Raw genomic sequence first — 24,270 nt, 5'->3', positions numbered from 1 at the left:
AGAGAAGATCAAATATATCAGAATGTTACCAGTTCTTATCTATGGTTAGGGAGGTTATGCACAGTTTTTATTTATTCATAATTTTCCCATTTTTACATTTTCTACAACATACATGTATTTTTCTTCATAATGAAGAAAAGTTAATGATAAAACAAATGGTTTTTAAACCACCCACCTATTACTATTGCAAAAAGTACAAAAATATGCATCTGTAAAAAGCTGATACAAATAAACGGATATAGTATCCAAACTTAAATGCTTAGCAGCAGGTGGACTGTTTATGTCAACCACAGGAAGTATATATGGCACCCTGCAACTGTTTAAATGGGCAGAGGGAGAACTCCATGTGCTGACTGGGAAAGATTTCTAATCTATTTCTGATGGCAGAAATATCCCTTTTGTGAAGAAGAAATTATCTATGAAAATATGTATTCCACCCTAGAAGAATACACAAGAAAAGACACTGGCAAACTGTGAGAAGCAGAACTGGAAACTTTTTTTCCACAGCTTTCATGAGGTATAACTGACAAATTAAATTGCAACACATTTAAAATGTGCAATGTGATGATTTGCTATATGTAAACATTATGAAAGGATTCGCCTATAACACATTTGTCCTTCACATATTTACATATTTACTTTTTTTTATTTGTGTGTGAGAACATTTAAATTCCACTCTTAGAAAAACTAATAATTTTCTTTCCATATGTATCTCTAACCTTTAAAAAAAAAAAAAAGATCATCAGTGAGGCTATGTGGTAGGATTATAAGCAATATTTGTCTCATTCCTAAACTTTTCTGAATCTAAGAATGTGGGTTTTTTAATTTTATTTATTTATTAAAAAAATTTTTTTTTTGAGAGAGAGAGAGAGAGAGAGCAAGCAGGGGAGGGGCAGAGTGAGGGGGAGAGACAGAATCTCAATCAGGCTCCGCACTTAGCACGGAGCCTGATGCAGGGCTCAATCTCATGACCCTGGGATCAAGACCTGAGCTGAAATCAAGAGTCAGACACCCAACCCACCCAGGCACCCCTGAGAATGTGTTCTTATATATTTAAGAAGACATTTCTCATCTCAGTCATTTACTACACACAGAAGAACAATGTGCAGAAATAGCAAAAAAAAAAAAAAAAAAAAAAAAAAACAATGTGCACAAATATATATATGTGGAATAAAGCTGGAATTGTACTTACATGGGGAAACATAAAATATAATTCAGCATTCATATTGTGCAAGAGAACACAAGACCCCTGGGTGCCAAAAACATCATATTATGCTCTCACTAGACATATTTCTGTTTCAGAGGGTCTGAATCTAACCTGTGCTGTTTCCAAAACTTCTGTGCAGTGTAGTAACTAGATCTTATATTAAATCTGTTTTAAAATGTATTTCTTACCTGGTATATTAATCAGTGGTCATAATTTCTAATTTTTTTCTTCAACAAAAGCTCTCCCACACAAAAAAGGATGTCAAGTATACATGTCAGTAAAAATATTTCCACTTACATATTGTGACCCCAAGTCTCTGACAGTGTGTAACTGACACAAAGTAACCCCAGTCTATTTTCATTTTTACTGAGTAAAAAAAAAAAGGGACAAATTTAGAGGCTGGGGAAAGGAAGTTAAGCTGAACAGGTCATAAAGTCATAATGCATTTTTAATATACAAATTTTGTTATTATTTATTGTTATCATGACACACATGTGCTGTGTCTGTGGAAGCCCTGTTCCTGGCATACAGAAGTTAACCGACAGTAGGGCCTTGCTCCCCTCCCCTCATCTATGCCTTTCTGGACAAGGTGTTCCTTAAGCTAGAGCTTTTTTAAAAACTGAATTTAAAAATTTTTTGTTATAATTTTTTAGCATTAGAGTTGATTCCATATGTTTAATTTCTATGATCACTTAATCACTATGTTTATATTTCTGACAAATACACCTTTACCCCTGAACATCGATGTCAGGGAGGCACAGATTATTAAATATTTAGAAGAACCAGGAAGTCCACCGTCTGCTGATCCATCTCTGTCAGTCAGCTCTGTGTTGCTGAGCAGATGGGTCCGCCTGTGCCTGCAGGCCACGGGGGGCTGGGATCTAGGGGCCGGGAGGAGCACAGATGCTGTGGAGACAGTGCACAAAGGGAAGAAGGCCCTGTCCAGATTCCAGAGTTGCTTTTATTCTCTGCAACGTGACAGATTACACCCTACTGACCAAGCCTCGCCGCTTCAAACGTGCTTAATGATGAGCAGTTAAGCAGAAGTTCAAAAAATACACAATTAAAAACATTCAGTTTTGGCAAATTTTCTTTAAGGACTTTTGGCTCAAATCAGCTATTTCCCACTTGCATATAAAATGGTTTGTGTTCTAAATATAAGGCATCACTACTATTTGACTGCATTTGATAATGTATAAAAATATTTCGTAAGCATGTGATTTTGCAAAACCACCTGGTAACATAGGGAAGACAGGTAAATATCCAAAGTGGTAAACAACATGGCCAAGATCACAAGGTTGAGAACCAAGTTTGCTAATACCTAGAGTTCAGTGCTTTATGGCCACTATTCCTTATAGCCTCTCAGGGAAAAGAATTATAATACCTTCAGAGTAAGCAAATACTTTCACACACATCACTGTTTTATAGATCAATCTAAGGCTATGGAAATGGACACTCTGGAGCAAGGATACATCTGATCAGATATTTTTTGGCTTCCTGTTCTAAGACTGACTATAAATACTAGGCACTGATGAAGAAAACTCCTAAGTTAATATTATCTTGAATCTCTTTCAACAGAATCTACCTTTAAGAAATATTCATGTAAAGTAAGTTAATATTGTTTAGTTTAGCAAAAAATACACGAGCCAGAAAATGGAAATCCTCTACTATACCTTTGGTGACTAATTTCAAGGCCTTTAATAATAGTAAGTCTTCAATGAGAAGGAGAAAAATCAAGAAATATCAAGAAAAATCAAAACTCACCCATGAGAATCCTGGTAATTAGCAAATACTCCATCATTATTACAGACATTCTTTCTGACTGATCTACTTGAGGCATGACAGCCATTTTCCTTCATTAATTATCAAATTATTTCATGAGATGAAATATAAAGATTATGTATTCTTTAGTTATATCATCTTCCTTTACTATCAGTGTTTTATTCTTACTATGCATCAAATTTTTGATAGGAAGATATTTATTTCGGATTAAAAAGCAATTATACAGATTATAGATATTTAAAAAGAATATTTCATACCATGTGAAGAAATAAATACTTCAAATGTACTTAGGAACACTAATAGTGTACCCTAAATAATTTACACTTTTCTTCACCACTTGGATAGAAATCTCAACTTATTAATAAAAACCCTGTGAGTTTGTTTTAAAATAATCATTCCTGACATTTTTCTAATTTTTAAACTGGTATTTATTTTAAGTATTTGGTTCAAAAAGATAGATTTACTATATTTATTACTATACCTGAATTTTGGAGGGAAGTACAGATTTCTACATCCTGAAGGATGGCACTTTTTAAATTGGCACTCCCACCATTTATATGCAGATACCTCATGGAAGTTGCCTGCATTCATAGCTCACTCCTTGCATCTTCATCCCTCCCCTCTTGGCCTTTAGTAGGCAGCTCATTCAGGAAGAGGACTAGAAATACAGAAGCACTGGAAATCAGAAGACTTCTGCTACCAACTACCTTCTCACCCATGGCAAGTCATGAACCCCTTATGAATTACAACTCCTGCGTAGGCTGAGTAGGCAGAACTTGGTGATACCTAAGGTATATATTTTGAGGGTTCTTTCTCACCCCCACAGGCTGGCCCCAAGCCCCCGTTTCTGAAACCATTGCCCAATCTCATCCAGAATGCCCCCTAGCAGCTATGTTTGTATTGACCTTGAAGAAGCCCAGACATGGCCGGATAGACTGAGGTGAGTTCCTGACTCAAACTGGGCTAGTCAGATGTACCCTCCCATAGAACTGGGACCTGCATTCAGAGACAGCCAGTCAAGTCTGCCTGTGGCTACAGCTGCAACCTGGAAACTGTGGAGGCTTCCCCCATAGACATGGATAAACAGAGAGAAACAAAAATGATGCTGATGTTCAGAGAAACAGTACTTGCTGAGTTCCTGATAGTTTTGCAATTCCTAGTTTCCAGTTCCTTTCTGAGGCACAGCTTTGTTCCTGCCCTTCAGGTCCGTGAAGCGACCAATTTTATCACCATGAATAAGCCATTATATAAACACATGAAGTACAGATTCAGAATGGGGGGTCATACAGGCCCAACGAATCTACTACATCTTATTAGAAATAATTTTCACATTAAAGCAAAATAGTTTAATGAGTACAAAGTTTCAGTTTGGGATGATGGAAAATTTTTGGAGAAAGTAGTAATGGTTGCACAATGAATGTATTTAATGCCACTCAAAAGTGGTTAACATGGTACATGTTATGTTATATATTTTATCATATTTTTAAAAGGATAATTAAAATATAACTACCCTTTCACATACTTAAGGATCGCATGTACGTGCACGCGGGCATATACTTTTATAAATAAAAATCTGTGTTATGGAGTATAACCTTAATTATACTCTCAGTTACCTAATAAGATTCATATTGCTAAAACTAAAAGGTAGCCCCTATAAACAGATGGATCCTTTCTGCAGTCATAGAAATCTTTCAGGACATAAGGGCAGTCCTTAATTACTGCCTCAGCAAATAAGAGTGTGTATGACAAAACCACTCCTTAACCCAAGAAACTCAAGCTCTTGAGAAGGTCAGATGTCCACCTTTTCTTCCACATCAATGCCTCTCTGCGTTTTAACGTGAAATTTTAAAGACAAGAAAATTTTAAAAATCACTGACAAGTCAAGCACAGGCATACCCAAGCCAAATTCAATATTTAGATCCACTCAGTTTCTTTATAACCAAAAATTTAATTGGGGTTTGGAGTCAGAGTCTGGCAATGCACACAACACCCATTTCCATATTCTGGTACTCGAGTACTAGTACTCATTCCTGTAGCACTAAAGCATATCTCTGCATCCAACTAATCACAGACATTATATCATTTTCAAGGCACCCCTTAAAAAAATTAACATTAAATACCTACTGTTGATTAGTTCTTTGTGTTCAGCAAGGGTTTTTGCAGGATCCAGCCAATACTGTGAGGGGGAAAAAAAGGGTGATTATAGACATTAGTTGTTTTTCATTGGCCTTCACTTTAAGAATATTTGTCAAGTGTTATTTGAAATGAAATTTAAATGCTTAATAAATATTTAACTTATTACATATATACAGAAATATACTTAAGAGCTTTCTGTGGCTAGAACACTAAAAGAAAAATGATGTTGATGTTCAGAGAGGAGCAGAGAAGAGAAACAGTAGTTGTAGGTTCTTGGTTAAGTTCTCGTGCTGATTATAAGGTCAGTAATTTCAAGATGCTGATGAGCAGGAAAACAATGGCTGCAGAGAATGCTCCCCAAGTCTCTTCCCAAAGTCCCATCACAACCGCCCTACAGCCATTTCTCCTTCAAATGCCCTCACCCTCTTCACTTGCGGTCCCATCCCTTACAGGTAGTACTGCTAGAGATTAGGAAGAAAGCAAACAAATTAAATCAAATCCTTATCAAGTATCCAGGAAAGGCAACTCAGCACAGTGGCTGAGGGTCCGAGTCCCAGAGCAGACCCAGCTGGATTTGGTCCTGGCTCTTCCTTCATCATCACCATGGAACCTGGAACAAGTTACTTGACTTCTCCAAACATTCTTCATAGGCTTGCTGTGAGGATTAAATACATGAATTCCTAAAGTTTTTAGAATAGTCCCTGGTTCATACTAAATATGCAGCACATACTAGTGATGATTATTATTAAGGTCTGAGGGTCAAATTCTTATTAAATGTCTTTAGCCAGTCTAAGGTACTTGTTTATGAATTCAAGTTAATCTTTGAGGAACAGAAATTTAGATAGTAATAGGAGAATTTTTGGCCCTGGTGAGAGGCCTTCCTTAAATCTTACTTTTGTGAAATAAAATCACTTAAAAAAAAAGAAAAAAAAGGAAAAATCCTCTATCCCTGCCCCTCCATGTGGGGGAACAGCAAGGGAGAAGCAATAAAGCACAGGGGGGAGCATGGGGGTCTCCCATAGAAGTGCACAGCAGAAGGGCTTCCGGTGCCCTGCGGGTCAAGGGTTGGAGGTCCCAAGGGCCAAACTGACCAGTTTCCATTTTCACACATTCCTCAATGTAGAGGCAATTCTCACAACAGGGAGTAGGAGCTGGTTCACCTTGAGCCACTTTATTCCCAGCACTTTTGTGTTTACCATGGTGAAAACATTCACACTTTCCTGACACCTCTGGGTCAGGAATCACAGGTCACAGGAGGATCCAAGAGAATCTTCCTGCCGGGTTCCCCTTTCCCTGCCCCTTCACTGAGGGGAGAAGTACCTGATCTGTTGTACAATAATAGCAGTAAGTATACAGTGTAATTGTAATATCTTATACAACCCCTTCACCTCTTATTCCTAGAACAATTATTCACACTAAATGTATGTCATAGTCATATTATTATGATTTTATTACAGTACTGAACTCTATCCCCTGTATGTATCATCTTCACGATTTTCCACTCATACAGCAATTACTGTTTTTCAATGTTTTTAAAAGGTAAAGTAACCAATATATGTAAGTGTAGTCACTTGTAACACAATTCTCATTATTCTGATCCTTATCACTTCTCAATTTTTAAAGGTGTAGAATCACTCACTTTTAAAATAAAGGCATTTGGAACAGAGGCCAGGATCTGTTAACTGCTTTCAGAGCTCACAGTGACTACTAAGGAGATATGGTTTTGGTGTTATAATAATGGATCCTAGGGAAACGCTGATTTATCCAAATAGAGTGCAATCAATCCAAATGTTAAGCTGTGTGTTGAACACAGAGCAGACCCTTTCCCTCTAAGTATATAAACTTATGGATGCTTCCTATAACATGGAAACAGGTGGATGGAATGTTTCTTGCCATTCATGTTTAATAAAAAGTTTTGACTATTCCTGGATTTTTCCAAAGAGGATAAAACCAAGGAAAACACACACAAATAACCATAAACACTTGCATTAGGTTTCTATTGCTGTCATAACAACTTATCACAAACTTAGAGGCTTATGACAATGTCCATTTATCATCTCCAAGTTCTAGATTTCTTGGAGCACAGTTTCTCTGCTCCAAAGCCAAAATCAAGGTGTCAGCCACCTGAAGTTGTTGAGGGTTACTGGCCATTAGAAGCTCTCTCCATTTCCCTAGATTTCAAGACACACATAGTATGAGGTCTTAGTTTCAGCCCTACATCACATCTACACATGAAGCCTTACCAAGTGCTTGGGACAGGAAAGGAGGGGATGGAATGGGCCACTGGTCTTACTGTTTTCTGTCTAATCTCAACTTGAAACTAAAAAGAAACTGAAGTTTGAGGACAGCTTCCTGTTCTCTCCTCCTAACATCATCATCCCAAGAAAACAAACTTTACAAAAAGATTCTTTAAACTAATTCATTTTTGGTTTTGCTTTCCTTCCAGGATGCTTTTAAGTCACACACAAAAAAAAAAAAAAAAAAAAATCCCAAAAAACAGGAAGCTTTTAACTAAATCTAATAAAGACTCATTAACATGACAAAAATCTCATCAATGGTAATCTATATAATTTCAAAATAAATCTTCTTTGAGAGCAATCAGATTTTGTATGGTGAAAAAGTACAATGAAGCTTCTGAGATGAGTTAGAAATTACAATTCTGCAGCAAAAAAAAAAAAAAAAAGGGTATCAGGACAGTCAAATGCTGTTCAATCAGCTCAGTGCACATTAGATATGCTAGGCGTCAATCCAGCGCTTGCCGTGCACAAATCTTATTTGATTCAAATGGAAACCAGGGGTTACAGAGGTCAGACGATGATAAATGCACCAGAACATAAATAATAAACATGAGCCACCAGTTTCACAAGCTAACATCTTAAAATGTAAAACCCATTTACACTCAACCAAGAGAAAGAAATGACCTTGGAACCAAGGAGTCATACTATAATGGCCCTTGCCACGGCTCATTATCAAAAAGCCATCAAACATAGCACGTGTCTGATCACCACAAAAGACATCAGGCGGCTACCCCATAACCCAAAAGTAAAAAGGGCACAAGAATTTGCCAATGAACACGATACTCCAGTTTTGAGGCCTACATTCAGAACATATGTAGGCTCTAAAACTGGGATATTATTCATTCAACATTTATGGAATACCCACTGTATGTGCTCTATGTCATATCAGACCCTATCCTGGGGCATATGGGGTAACAAAGACTCAGCCCTGAGGCACTCACAACCTAGCAAGAGACAAAGACATAGAATTACAATACAATATGCTAAGTGAGATAATAATGTATACGAGATGAATACGTATGAGATGACAAAATTATATACTAAAAACACTAGTTCTGCAGGTTAAGTGTAGGAAGGCATCACTGAAGAGAAAAACTTTGAATAGCAGTTCATGAATAAAAAACTTTTCCAAAATACAGAAATGGAGAACAGAGCCTTAACTTTTTATAAAGATGATGTCTACCAACTCAGCAACTCATAAAGCAAATACATTTTTAAAATCTAAAAGCATTTTTAAAAATTTTTTTAACGTTTATTTATTTTTGAGAGACAGAGTTAGAGCACGAGTAGGGGAGGAGCAGAGAGAGAGGGAGACACAGAATCCAAAGCCGGCTCTAGGCTCTGAGCTGTCAGCACAGAGCCTGATGCGGGGCTCAAACTCACGGACTGTGAGATCGTGACCTGAGCTGAAGTTGGACGCTTAACCAACTGAGCCACCCAGCTGTCCCTAAAATCTTAAAGCATTTTTAAGTGACAACATAGAAGGTATCCCTCCAAGTCCTTTACAGCTAAGCGTGGCATTGAAATCAGCGCTGCCCGATAGCTAACAAACACTCAGCTAAGAAACCAACGTTCACAGAGGACTTCCACTAAGAGAAAAGGTGCATCCAGTCTTTCCATCTGCTCTGGGTTGGGGGGAGGGAGGAGCAGAGAGCAGATCACTGTCCACTGTGGCGCTGGGCTGCAGAGAGTGGCTTTTCTGAATTGCGCTTTGGTGTAAAGCCTACTTGCCTACCTCAATGGTCAGAAGGAGAGACAGCCTCATCTCTCGTTCTCTCTCAACATTTAAGCAGTTCGTTCTCTAGAAAAATCTATCACTTTCTTCCCCTTCTTTCCCCTTACCCTGCTATTTCAAATTTATATCCTGTAATTTGTATATCCTCACAAGCTGGATTAGATCCTCCTTTGTAGAATGGTACCAGTTAACCAAAATGGAACCATCTCTCTTTCTAATTCCTACTGTCAGCTTCCTCACACAAGACAATACGAACAGACTACAGCCCCAAGACACAGTCACTAAGGAGTCAAGACAGTAGCCCTCTTTGGCTCTGGCCCTCTGCCAGGGTACAAGAGGTGAGCAGTTAGGTGTTCTTACCTCTTCAGTCCTATCAATCCTAATAACAGCATTTATGTGACCTGGGAAGAAATGACAGACAGGCCCAAGTTCCTTCTTACTCTCTGACAGTCTTGGCTAAATGCCCTGAGCGTCTTTCATTCACCTTGGCTGATAATGTCTCAATTTCATCAATTTCCTAGGTAACAGTCTTGGAATTAGATCTTAAAACTCTAACACTTTCCAGTAAATCAATATCCTAACCTTCAGAAGATATATATTAAATTCACAGTCCGACCTTTCATCTGACAACTGTTCTTTCAGAGAGTCCTAGAGTTCTAACGGTACAACAAGCCCTAAAAATTTTTAGATAAAGCAAGGACAACATAAAATAATAAAAACTTGGCTGCATCTTATATCACACTGGCTGTAATGCTGATTCTCTTTGGAGATTTTAAGAATGCTACAATGATATTTAATAATGTTTCCTGGAGATCAAAAAAGGTTTTAAAAGCACACACAGTTTTTGTCAGTTAAAAAAAAAAAAGCAATCTCTTGATCTAAGGGAGTAGTATAAAAAGAATTGACCATCCATAGGGGACAACAGAGCCACAAAAAATGATACTACAGTTCATTCCTAGGGAGTTTGAGGAGTCGACATAATTTGCACATATGTTCTAAGAAATCCAGCACTGTTGTGATAGTTATTTGTGCTTTTCCCAGTGCCTCTGTAGACGGATCCCATGACCTCCAAGCAACATGAACAGAATGTGATTTTAATTTGCTCCTTGGTATGAATCTCAGAAGCTGTAGCTCCTGAGAACCACCATAATGGAGCTAAGTCACAGCAGCAACAGAAATAAGGGCCTGAAACTGAACAATCTACATGGGATTGGGGGGAGGGTGGGTCGTAATTAGACCTCATTTTTCAATGAAAGTGGATTCCAATGTCTCACCATTGGTTCATTTGGCTCCTCCTGAGGTGTCATTGGCCCCAGGGACTATTCCTCAGTTCCCATCCATGGACCCTGGCACCAATCTAAGAGTTCTAGAAATAATGGTTAAAAAAAAAAAAAAAAAAGGATAATAGTAACAGACAACAGTTATTAAATGTTTACCATGTGCCAGGCACTGTTGAAGACGTTGCATGTATTTATTCATTTAATCCTCTTATAACTGTATGAAGTAGGAACTACTATAATTGTCATTTTGCAAATTAGGAAACTGAAACACTGAATATTTAAACAACCTGCCCCAAATTATAGAACAGAAGACCCAAGAAACTGACCCCCCTTCCATGTTAACCTAAGGTCAAGCCACTCTCTGGGGCACTGTCTGGATAGGAACATATAACCTCAGTTTCAAGATTCTTACCCTCAACTGCCAATTCCTCCTTTCTCAGCTCACTCCCTCTAAAATTCTGATTCCATTAGGACACACAATTCAGTCATCCTACTGCCTGTTCACAGTCCCTCCTTCCCAGTCCACACCCATGTCCTCACTTGCATCACATGCCAGGCAAAGGTGTCACTTCCAGTCTTCCTCATTTCCCTGGCACAATCTTCCCTCCATAATATCCACTGAAAAAAGCCCTCTACCTCGCTATCTTCCCTATGCCAGCACCTAGGAGGCTGGCCATAAACAGAGATTCATATTGTACAGCCACAAATGTGCTCATTTTGTAATTATTTTTAAGTTTATTTTTATTTATTTTGTGAGAGAGAGAGAGAGAATGATTGAGCAGGGGAGGGGCAGAGAGAGAGAGGGAGACAGAATCCCAAGCAGGCTTACGCTATCAGGGCAGTGCCCAATGCAGGGCTCACGAACTGAACCAATCATGACCTGAGCCAAAATCAGGAGTCAGATGTTTAACCAACTGAGCCACCCAGGCACTCCTAGATGGGCTCATTTTAAATTCATTATCAATAACCCAGGGGAACCGAGAACCCTACCACATTTTATTCTTTCACTTGCCTAGGTAACTCCACACTTTCTCCTCTCCTCTTCTCATACTCTGAGCTGATGACCTTGCTTATTTCACAGAGAAACTTGAAGCAGTTGGAAGACAATGTGCATGGCTTCTCATGACATCTACCAAACCTGCCTGCATCTGTGCTGATGTCTTCTATCACTATAGATGAGCTGTCCCTGCTCCACTGAACCTCATCCCTTCTCCACTATTCAGGAACATTTTTCTAGCAACTTTCTGCTTCCTTTCCAGGACTGAAGTTTCCCTTTCTATAAAATCATTCCTAGTACGATTCATACCTTTATTTCTCCCATAATTAAAAAATAAATAAATAAAAGGTCTTTTTGACCCCAATATCTGCCCGTTTCACTTCTGCATTTTAAACCTCTGGGGGAGAAATGGTTATTCTATACTATGTTTGCTCTCCTCCCTCTTGAACTCCCTTTAGAACACATTCCGCCACCTACTGCTAAATCTAGTGATGGACGCCTTCACCCTTGAAAGGCATTTGTCATGTGGTTTCTAGGACACCTGTCCATATGGCTTCTGCTCTCACCTTACAGGCCATATACACCTTCACAATTTCCCTTACTGGTTGCTCATTATCTCTTTAAGCAGGAGGAAAGCTAGACTGCCCCAGGCTCATACTTACAGCAAGGCTCCTGGCTTTAAATTCCATCTATGTACCGACAACTCCCAAATGCATAGCCAGACCAGAACTGTCCCCAGAATACAGCTGCCTACTTGACATCTCCGCTTAAATGTCTATCAGAATCTCAAACTTTACAAGTCCAAAAGGGAAATGATGGTTCTAATCCCTCCTAGAAAAACCAGTTCTCCTGCAGTCTCCCTCATCCCCATGTATGACGCAACAGTGTTCCATTGGCTCTGGTCAAAACCTCTTTACCGTCTATCTCTTTGATCCATCTGCAAATCCTGTTGGCTCTGTGTTGAAAACGTAAACAGAATCTGGTAAATTCTCACCACTCCCAGATCCAAACGGTCATCCCAGTTTACCTGGATTTCTTAAGCAACCCCTTTACTGGTAAGCCCTCCATCTACCTGTGCATTGAAAGGAATTCTGTTAAAACAGAGATCAGATCACTTTACACTTCTGTTCAACATCCTGCAGTGATTTCTCTTCTCACTCAAAGTAAAATCCAAAGTCCTTATGATGGCTGATAAGGCCCTGCAGGATCTGGCCTCACTCTCCACTTCGTGTTTTTGCATGAGGCAGCAGGAAGGACCTGGAGGAGAGTGTAAGTGAAAGCCTTGGGGCCCTCAAGAAGGCTGCTGGGAGGGCCTAAAGCAAAGAGAAAGCTGTTAGAAGCAAGAAGAAAGAGGACCCTCACTAGGACAGAGAATTTAGCAATGCTGTTGCCTGTGGCAACATGGAAAATAAAAAAATGTCCCTAATGAGTTGGATGTTCCAGATAAGGAGATGTGCAGGCAGACTGTTCAAAGTGCAAACTGACTTCTTTTGCTGCCTCCAATGAAATCCAAGAGCAGAGAGATAAGCTGAAAAGAACTGTTAAATATAAAGGATCCAGGTCTTACTGGGTTTGAAAATAAAACTCTCATCCCTAGGTTTATCAGAAGGCAAACAGTGTGCTACAATTAAGAAATGGCTTCTGGGCAAAGACTGAATCCAGAGTGCTGTCAGGAAACCATGGATGTAACTAAAATTCTATTAATTCTCAAAGAGATCAAATATGACCCTTTCAAGCTAGCAAAAGGTCTTCTAGGAATCTTAAGGGCATTCTTCGCTAAAAGCCTCACAAGGAATTTCAGGTATAGAAGAGGTTATTTCAAAGTGGTTTGTGGGTGTTGCCTTTGTCTAACAGAGTTGATTATAAATCAATTAATAAGAAATACACAGTGTTTTTAAACAGAATTAGTTCAGCCTCAGCTAAAGGAACAGAGACACTACACACTGAAAAGAGGCTTTTGGATCTCCAATCCTCGACAGGCAAAAGCAGGCTGAGAACACTACTTAGCTGCTAACACACACCACTTTTCATGGAAAGGGAAGAAAAATTCAGAGAACAGAACCAAAAGCCCAGCCAAGCCAATCAACACGTGAACACTCCTAGGCAGTAAGACCAAGCTCTAATTAAAAGAAAAGGCTACATGTGCCTGGCTGGATTTTGGGACTGTTACAGGTAGGTGACTGCTATGTGCCTGTTTCCCCCCATTCTAAATGAAAGTGTCTTTCCAGTTATCCTACCTATGTGTTGAATAGTAGTGTGGGAGGGTGTGAATTTATTTTTATTACCCCTTTAATTCACAGGTCTTCAGATTGAGAGGAACCATACTTAAGGGTTTTAACTTGAAGAACAATACCAGAGCCTGATTTGATGAAAACGTGGACCTCAAGTATGACCTCCAAATCTCATCATAAATGAGATTTGGGGAGACCTTGGGAGGACAGGTGCATTTTACATGCAGGAAGAATACAAATACTTTTGGCCAGGAGACAGACTCCTGTTTAAAAAAAATTTTTTTTAATGTTTATTTATTTTGAGAGAGAGAGAGAGAGCAAGCAGAGGAGGGGCAGAGAGAGAGGGAGACACAGAATCCGAAGAAGGCTCCAGGCTTTGAGCTGTCAGCACAGAGCCCAATGCGGGGCATGAACTCACAGATTGCAAGATCATCACCTGAACCAAAGTTGAACACTTAATCAACTGAGCCACCCAGGTGCCCCTAGACTCCTGTTTTAAAGCTTGTCTGCAAACTGGTTGACACTCTTCCCATCAAATGGTGTAATCTACTCTCTCTTCCTTCCCAATTTCCTAAAATGAAAATAACCAAGGTCTCAGGACTGACAGATCCTATGAGAAAAGGGCTGAATCCTATGAGTGGGCCCTAAGACATCAATTTTGTGTGGCCCAGGAGACACTTGTTCTTTCTTAGCAATTTCTGCTGACATTTCAGATAGCTGAAGTTGCTCCCTACACATTCCTAGCATCTGCATAAGTGAGGTGTCACTGTTCAGACTAGGGGATCATTTCATCTTGAAATAAAATCTTAAATCTGACATACTCTGAAACTGTAGTAATTAAAGTACACAGGTGGTTTAGCTAGGGTTTGGTTAAACTCTGTACTAGTAACTGAACACAAACATAGATTTTATTTTTTTTACATTTATTTATTTTTGAGAGACAGAGAGAGACAGAGCACAAGTCGGGGAGGGGCAGAGAGAGAATGAGACACAGAATCCAAAGCAGGCTCCAGGCTCCGAGCTGTCGGTGCAGAGCCCAATGCAGGGCTTCAACTCACGAACCGTGAGATCACGACCTGAGCTGAAGTCAGACGCTTAACTGACTGAGCTTAAATACAGCTTTAACTAACATGTTACTTGGCACAGAGGAGCCAAGCCAACCCCAGGGATTATGAGGTAAGTAGGATGTAGACTCCCTGCTCAGCGCCACTGCATGGTTATGCCCAACTCACACAGCTAGCACAGCTGCACATGGCAGCCTTGCCCTTTTTATTCTGCATTTATAGTCTATTTCTCCCTAACAACCTTAAAACCCCTAAAATCTCATGACTTTAAAAACCTAGGGATTCCTAAATGTGACTCTAGCCTTTCAGGAGCCCAAACTATTCACCTAACGTCTCTTCTTGGATGTCTACTGGGCATCTTAAGCTTCACCTATCCCAAACACAACTATTGACTCCTCCACCCCTTCCAAAACCCAGCTCTTCAGTCAGATCCTATCAGGTCCACGCTTGAAATTCTTAACAGTATCATCTATGTGGCCCACCCCAGGCTGCTAGGCCCTGTGTAATGTGAACCCTACCAATCCCACTTCATCACCCTCTTTCTTGCTACGATCTTGCATCACTGGTCTTCTTCTAGTTCTGGAACACCTCCTATTTGTCCCTGCCTTAGGGCCACTGCCCTGCTGGCTCCTTCTGTCCGCCAGGACCTTCCCTTCTTGCCATGCAAATCTCATTTTAAATGTCATCTCAGAGATGCTTTTTCTGACCACACAAGAGAAATGGCATCCCAGTCACTTTGGCACATCATCTTCTCCAAAGCACCTATCACTACCTGATATCTGAACATACATGTGTGGTTTGTAGAATATAAACTCTAAGACTATTGCTGACCATTGCACTCTAGTTCCTGAGACACAGTGGTCAGTAAATATTTATTGCATGATTGAAATGGATATGAGAAATAGCAAATGCTCTTCTTTCCTCACAGTCCCAGATCAGGGAGGCTGAAGAGAATAAGAACACTAAAGAATGTTAAACAAGAAATTTCCTCAATAAAAATCCTCTGTAAAATATCCTGCAACTCCAAAAATTGATAGATATCTTTTTTTAAAGTTTTTTAAAATTTATTTATTTTGAGAGAGAGAGAGAGAGAGGGAGGGAGAGAGGCAGGCAGAGGGAGAAGGAGAGGGGCAGAGAGGGATAGAGGGAGAGAGAGAATCCCAAGCAGACTCTGCACTGTCAGCACAGAGCCCAATGTGGGGCTTGAACCCATGAACCACAAGATCATGACCTGAGCCAAAATCAAGAGTCAGATGCTTAACCAACTGAGCCACCCAGGCACCCCATGGGTATCTTATAAGAAAAAAACTAAGCTCCTATATACCATCAGCTTTTAAAGGGCCTATTTTTGTTAACTCAAAAAGTAACTTTCACAGCAAAATACACAGTCCAAAAGAGAAAATGGCTAAGCCTTGCCTTCCACCTCTCCCACAAGCACCTGCCCAATTTTGAACAATTCCTGGAGCACCTCTTTACTGGACTTGGTCACACAAAAGGTAGGCAAACTGGTCACCTTAGCTTTTAGAGCATACAATATATTTGAAACTTCATAAAATTTAAGACAAAATAATATAGGAACAACACATAAAATACATCTTTTCAAGTAGGCTACCAGCATATCCCAATCAAATATCTTTTTATATTCATGGAGAAAATCCTTTTAAGATTCAGAATAAAGTCAACTCAAGGTCAATTTATCACTGGTTTGTATCAAAACTCTAAATTAAAAAAAAAAACTAGCTTCCAATGATAATCAAGAAAATGTCTAGAATCATTAACTCTAAAACTACTGCTTTCTCATTAGCCAATCAATCAACTGTCTGAAATTCTATCCTGTATAGTTCATTTTGATTTAACCAGGGAGAAGAACAGTCTAACCTAATAAAATGTTCTTAGTAAAGAAATCAGCAATATTCTTGTCACACACTTATGCAACTAAGAAGATGTGGGTCACAGAAAGCCTGTTTTCATTGACAAAACCACTTAGCATGTCCACATACTTTATTTAAATACAAGCCTATGTGGGGACATACACACACTTACACACACACACGCGCACACACACACACACATGCACACACATACACACACACACTGAGGTTCCTACCCATCATTCTTGACAGTTTTGTTTTAACGTATTTTGTGCCCTTGTCATTTTCACCTGTTCCTTTTTTTTTTTTTAATTTCTTTTTGGTGGAAAAGGGCACCGGGTGCCATTAATGAAGAAACAACTTTCAATTCCCCATCTCCCTAAACTGAAAAACAACAAACTTATGAAAGCTACAGGAGAAAATATTTTAGTATAGTATACGTGACCGATGGATTGTGCCTATTGTGATCAACCACCTAAGAGAAAAGGATGGAGAAAAAAAAAAGGAAGAGAATTAAAATTAAGTTCAAGATACACCATGAAGTGGACTCTAGGCAAAGCTAGGTCCTTCAAAAACATTTTGAAACCAGGTCAACATCAACACATACAACAAAGAAACCAAAGAACAATCAAAGCATGCTCTGCTTCTCCCCAGGTGCTACAGGGAAGAAAGCACGCACACACAGAGCAGCTGGCAGTTTGGTAGGCTCCCTCTCCCCAATTCCCACACTTCTTTCAGGCATGTTGGGTCCTGAATTCTCATGATGCATCACATGACTGTGCTCAGAAGAGATCAGACACACTCTAAACAGAAAATAACTCCAGAGAAACATCTCTTCCTTTCTAAATAGAAACTGTTCATCACTCTAAATAGAAAAAGCTACTGTTTTATAAAAAATAGTATTTATTAGGAGCACTTTTTTTTTAAATTATGGGATCCACAACCATAGAGCTACCTATGACATTACCTGAACTCAGATTCTCATCCCTTCTACCACATGACCTACCACTGGAGAATATTCTACATGGCATGCAGTAGCTGCCAGCACACTAATATCCTATACCTATACTTCCTTACAATCCCATGCATTTCCCACCCAACTTCCTAACATCTCAGTAAAGCTTTTGTTTTTTAATACTGATGAAATCTGGTTAAAATGAACAACAGGAAAAGCCTTTCATAAAAGAAGCGAGGCAATACATTCAAAGAATAGCAGAGGAAGGAGACAGCAGACATAGGAAGACAAGACAGGGGAAGGTACTTACCAAGTCCTCTTGTCTAGGTCAGAGTTCTTTTGTTTACTACTATGACAGATCACTCAGGTGCCAGGGATAAAAGGTGCTAACAGAGTGAAGCATAGCACACAATCCCTGTCAAGCAGTATCCCATCAAGTGGGGATATTATTGAACAGGCAAAAACAATGCAGTATTTGAAGGCAGGAGTAAGCCTAACGCTTTTCTGGAAAGTAACAGAAAGCTTCGGAAAGAAGGGTAATATCAGAGATATCTCAGCTGCGATGGTGAGGAAGAGCGGGATTGAACCAGGTAAAATGAGGAGAAGAGCACAGGTAGACAGTTCAGGTAGGGGAAGCACTCCACCCTGGGACACACAGGTAGGGAGCAGCAGGCAGTTCTGTGCAGCTGTGCCCTAGGTTCCCCCACCAGGACTGCGGTGTGGGTGCTGGATGAGGGGGTGGGTGGAGGCAAGAGCTGTACTACAAAAGAAGCAGCTCAAGAGCATGCAAGGGCCACATATCTTGCAACCCACATTAAGAAATTCCTGAATTTTCCCTTAGGAATCTGTTAGAGCATTTCAAGCCACAGAGTAAAGACATCAATAAAGTTGATGTTCTGGAAGAAAACTGCATCTGCAGTGGGGCAAACATTGTAGGCAGCATGAGTAAAGACAGGAAGCCGGGTTGGAAAGCTTTTACAGAAATTCAAATTCATGTGCTGACCGAAACTAGAATTCAGAGACGGAGATCGATTCTGGAGAGGTTAACAGGTGACCATCAATCCTGTTCACTACTGCTATCCCAGGGTTGGGGTCACAGTAGCCCTTTTCACTCTCCAAAGTACCCTGGGTTTGGGGGTGAACTCTATAGTTACTCTGTTAAGCAGCAGAATGGAAAGGGCTTGGGGACTGGTTAGCCATGAGGGGAGGGAGAGACGATCGAGTGAGGAATGACCCTATTCTGAGCAGTGAGGATGGTGGTGGCTTTCGTTAAGGTATTGATGCAGGCCCCTCAGGGATATGCACCTGAGGATTTCCCAAAGGGCACAAAGGCAACAGGTAGTCGTTAGGGACTGAATTCCCAGATCCTCAGCTTCCACATACATTCCTGCTTGGAACTGACCTAAAACAGCCCTGAGATTGAGATGCCACACCTGTTCTCCTTTCCACTGAGCTCCCCTAGCACAGTTCCCCCCTTCCAAAACAACGTAGAAACACGCTTCTTATCCATTTGAATCTCTCTCTGGCGCACTGCCCCAGGGTGTGAAAAATCCCAGAAGAAACATGGCAACATTTTTAAATACCAGTATTAGCGAAGCTGCCTTTAATAAAGACACCATTAATTATATCTTTCCCTACATATTTCTGGTAAGGACTACGCAAGTTGATAGAAGAATGGTATTTTGGCCCATAGTTGAGTTACTTGGATGTCACATATAGAATAGGGGGCAGCATGGGGCGCCTGGGTGGCTCAGTTGTTAAGCGTCCGACTTTGGCTCAGTTAATGGTCTCACAGTTCAGTTCGTGAGTTCAAACCCCGTGTTGGGCTCTGGCCTGACAGCTCAGAGCCTGGAGTCTGCTTTGGATTCTATGTCTCCCTCTCTCTACCCTTCCCCCACTCACTCTCACTCTCTCAAAAATGAACAGGAAGGAAGGAAGGAAGGAAGGAAGGAAGGAAGGAAAGAAGGAAGGAAGGAAAGAAAGAAAAGGGAGCAGCAGAGAAATGATGATTTTTGTTTAATTATCTGGCAACTTCCATCTTAAAACTATTATGCATGGCTCATGAAGAAGATCCACATAAGAATAAAATAAATCAAAGTTCTGGTAGGCCTATCTCATCTAAGTGACAAAACACCATGTCTTATCTGTCCATCTGTCTCAAATAAAATTCAAAAGTGAAACACTTTTCACAGAGCACATGTTAACATTTTTATTTAAACTGACAAATGACAGAAAGCAACTGGTTTGGCTGGGTGGTTTGGCAATGACTCTTTGGTTTGCCAAAGAGTTTTATGTTGGATGTTTTCCATACACTGAATGAACTAAATCTGCAGCTCCAAGACTCTGATGAAAATATAAAGTACATAATTAGATAAAAGCATTTTATCAAAAACCTTGCATTGGCAAATGCACATTAAAATTAACAATTTTTAATTTTCCTAGTCCTTTCCAACTAAATTGGATAAAATCTGGTGCCTCCAAGTAAAAGGGAAGAAAAAACATAACTAGCACTCTTTTGATAAATCACAGTAAAAAAATTTTAATTTTCTTAATGTTTACATTATTTCTGAGGGAGGCGGGGAGAGAGAGTGAGGAAATGGAGGAGAGGCAGAGAGAGAGGGAGACACAGAATCCAAGGCAGGCTCCAGGCTCTGAGCAGTCAGCACAGAGCCCGACATGGGGCTCGAACTCAAGAACCGCGAGACCATGACCTGAGCTGAAGTCAGACGCTTAACTGACTGAGCCACCCAAGCAACTCACAGTAAAATATTTTTAATTCATTTCCCAGAAATTGTGAAGTTGAATTACTACAATGATTAACAAATTGTAAGTCAAGTGGTTCTGAATTCATTGCTTTCAACTAAATTGAAAGGGAACCCAATTAGTGGTCTCAGAAATCACTGCTCTCAGGAACATAAGAGCAAATTTACAGGGGACAATGCATTTGAGGTACTAGATTAATAAAAATATCTTTAGACGATGGATCATCATGTGACTTTTGGCATATAATTCAGGAGTTCAAGGAATTGAAGGAATTGAATATAATTCCTTCCTTTTCTATCTTCCTTCCATAGTAGACAAGGTTACTCAGTGCTCATATCTGTAAAAAATCAAAATAAAAAAATTAAATTGTTACTGAGCCATATCTCACTCCAGGAATATATTATAATCATCCAGGAAGGTGGGGGAGGTACACGGACTAATCAAGAAGAAAAAGCCCCATCCATTTCATTAAGAGATGCATTTCCAACTTTTTATTCTTAGTAATTATTAGAATACATAATATTTTGCTTTTAATTATATGATGATAATCATGGTAATAATAACTACTCTTATGGCTCAGTAACAATTGTAGCCTTAAGGTCTCATGAAGTGGAGTTTTAAAATTTTAATGTACATGCATATTATTGTGGATAAATATATTTTATTAATAGAAATATAGGGCAAAATTCTATGAAGAAAGTGAAATCGAATGCAAGTTTAAGGAGATAAAAGGGGTAAAGAAAAATTTCTGACTTTTGATGAAGAGCTTGTTCACATATATTTTTTAAAGGTTAGTGAGTACAAAATTGCTAGGATATATAGATTCAGTGAATACACTTAAGAGTAATGTGACAGATTTTATAATGTTAATATTTATAACCCCCAAACTTGCATCTGTTTAAATTTATGACACAATTTTTATCCTCAACTTAAAATTCTCAACACAGGCACATAAGTTTTTTAAAAAATTCTATAAAATCACCGTCAAGAAATTTTTTTAGTAAGAACACGTCTGGAGGGCGAGATGATGACTTCAGTTTTGAACATGTTGCATTTGTGGGTACCACCTGAGGGACATCCAAGTGCACAGTAAGAGCTAACTTACTTATCACACAGTTTAAAGCACAGAGCTGGGTGTTTTCTACAGACTCCTTAAATCCTCACTATCACCCTTTGAAGTGGTACTATTAATGTCACCACTTTAGAAATGGGGATACTGAGGCTCAGAGAAGTTAAAAGATTCACCCAATATCACACAGCTCTCCCAACTAGTAGAATATATATGAATCCAGACAGTTGGCATGAAGAGTCTGTGTTCTTTGCACAGTACAATGCCTCTTGGGAGGTCTAATTGGAAATACACATTTGAAGGTCATGTGAGCCTTTAGATAGTAACTTAAACCATGAAGCATATGAGATTAGGTAGAGAGAGTGACATTTTTTTAGCAGCAGGAAAATGAGAGCCTCAATGTTAGGGGTCTTTATGAAGATGCTTCTGGCATTCCAATGCAGGCCCCTGGACTCGTGAAAAGCCTCCAGCCATAGTTTCTCAAGGTTTTTCTTTTTCCGGGTACCATTCATTCATATGTTGGTGACAGTCCTCCCAGGCTGCTGCACTGTTTAGGATACTCTTTATAACATCAAAGGGCTACTGAAGAAAACCTTTCCACTTCTTGATCTTTACCCTCTATGCCCCACTGGATGCTTGAAGATGTTTCAAATAGTACAAGCCCCACCCCCGCCCAGTTTTACTGATATAATTGGCATATGACATTGTATTAGTCTAAGGTGTACAATATAATGATTCGATATATGTACATACTGTGAAATAATCACAGAAGTCAACAACCATCACCTTATTTTTTCTTGTGATAAGAACTTTCAAGGACCACTCTCTTAGCAACTTTCAAATATACGATATTGTTAACTACAGTCATCACGTAGTACATTAATCCTCAGAAGTCATAACTGGAAGTTTTTACTTGTTGACCACCATCACCCATCCCATTCCCATACCCCCCTGGAAACCACCAATCTGTTCTCTGTATCTATGAGCTTGGTTTTTGTTTCTGTTTTTCAGGTTCCACATATAAGTAAGATCTTTGTCTTATATCACTCAGCATAATGCATTTAAGGTCTGTCATGTTGTAATATGATAGGAAAAGATAGGATTCAGTAAGCAGAGAGGGAAAGATTAGGACCTGAGGTCCACGGGTCGGGGGGAAAAACACATATTTTAGAATAATGTCTGACCACAGCAAACCCCCTCAGGCATAAAGTTCCTCATAAGAATGACACCACCACCTCGGGTTTCCCTCAGGAATTGGACTAAAGACCTAATTAAAAGTAAGTAGTAGACCATAAAACACATGACCCGCAAGGAATGATATGACCGTAGACCACCCCTCATACAATGGAAATAGTCAATCAGGAATGGAACAGCCCAGCCCTTAGAGCTATGGAGCCAATAAGGGTAGAACCTGAGAAGGAATAAGGGGGAATGGTAGGGGAAGGGCTGACCAGAACCTTATAAAACAAAGACCCTCGTCTATTGTCATGGATATTCACTTTTGAATGCCCCTTCTCTGTAAGGAGAACTTTCATACTATTCTTCCTTTCTCCAATAAACTTTTGCCTACCGCTCATTTTGTGCCCACCTCTTTACTCCTTGAAGCAGCGAGACAACCAATCTCCGGTATTGAGGTAAAAAATACTGCAACATTGCCACAAACAGGACTTCCTTATTTTTTTTTTTTTAATTTTTTTTTTAACGTTTATTTATTTTTGAGACAGAGAGAGACAGAGCATGAACGGGGGAGGGGCAGAGAGAGAGGGAGACACAGAATCGGAAACAGGCTCCAGGCTCTGAGCCATCTGCCCAGAGCCTGGCGCGGGGCTCGAACTCACGGACCGCGAGATCGTGACCTGAGCCGAAGTCGGACGCTTAACCGACTGAGCCACCCAGGCGCCCCCAGGACTTCCTTATTTTTATGGCTATATAATATTCCATTTTATATACATATTATATATATATATAACTATATATAATTATATATTATGTGTGTGTATACAACTATATACATATATATACATATTACTATATACATATACATATAGTTATATACACACACACATACATAATCTATATATAACTATAATCTCACATCTTGACCCCATTCATTCATTGATAGACACAGGTTGTTTCCCTGTCTTGGCTATAACAGTTTCAACTTGTAATAATCCAGCATGACCAACTTTCTGTCTTTCTTTGCAACAAACAGGACTCACATCACTTACACATCTTAGAGGTCAATATGCGTACTTGTCAGAACACAGAGTTACAGAAAGTGAAATCTCCCACTGCAAAATACAATAAATCAGGATACAAAGAAGAACACCATTTACTTATATGGCAGAGCCTACCTGCTAGTGCTCAATGGATAGGGATCATTTTTGCTCAGTAACAGAGTATATGGGGAAGGGGAAGCATACAAATGTATACATAGTTTAGTTTATATTTTTTAATGAAGTTATTTCAGAGACAAATAGTGCCAGAAGTAATAGCATTAAATGGGTGAGCCTGTATCCAGGTAGAGCATTAGAAAATCATTGACAAAATCACACCAACATTTTTAGGAAGGGGCAAAGGTAAAATGATCATCAAGACTGAATAGGAATAACCAGAAGAAAACTTGAATAAGAAGAAAACAGGAGAATGTATTGTCATAAGAACAAAATGAGATTTCAAGGGGTGAGTCATTAGGGTCAACTCAACCATAAGGTCAAGAAAGACAAGGGTTGAAATTATCACTTGGATTTAGCAACCAGAAACCCTGAGGACAGTTTCAGTGCCATGATAGGTATCAAAGCTGAACTGTGAGAAGTTTAGGAATAAACAGGATTTGAGAAGTGGAGACAATGAATTTAGACAATGCTTCCTGGAGGTTAGGTG

The 24,270-nt window shown here is 39.5% G+C and overlaps 1 protein-coding gene across 4 annotated transcripts in view; it reads right to left on the bottom strand.

Moving 5' to 3' along the window:
* EPB41L4A (erythrocyte membrane protein band 4.1 like 4A) overlaps positions 1-24,270 on the bottom strand; it is a 252,941-nt gene that overhangs the window by 107,868 nt on the left and 120,803 nt on the right. For all 4 annotated transcript variants that reach the window (XM_078447487.2, XM_060635206.3, XM_060635208.3 and 1 more), the window contains exon 4: positions 5,114-5,165. In XM_078447487.2, coding sequence (XP_078303613.1) covers positions 5,114-5,165 — 52 coding nt within the window. The remainder of the gene's footprint in view (positions 1-5,113; positions 5,166-24,270) is intronic.

The sequence above is a fragment of the Panthera onca genome, chromosome A1 (genome assembly GCF_046562875.1).
Source record: "Panthera onca isolate mPanOnc1 chromosome A1, mPanOnc1 haplotype 2, whole genome shotgun sequence".
NCBI lineage: Eukaryota > Metazoa > Chordata > Mammalia > Carnivora > Felidae > Panthera > Panthera onca.
This window is presented reverse-complemented; position numbering and strand designations above follow the sequence as displayed.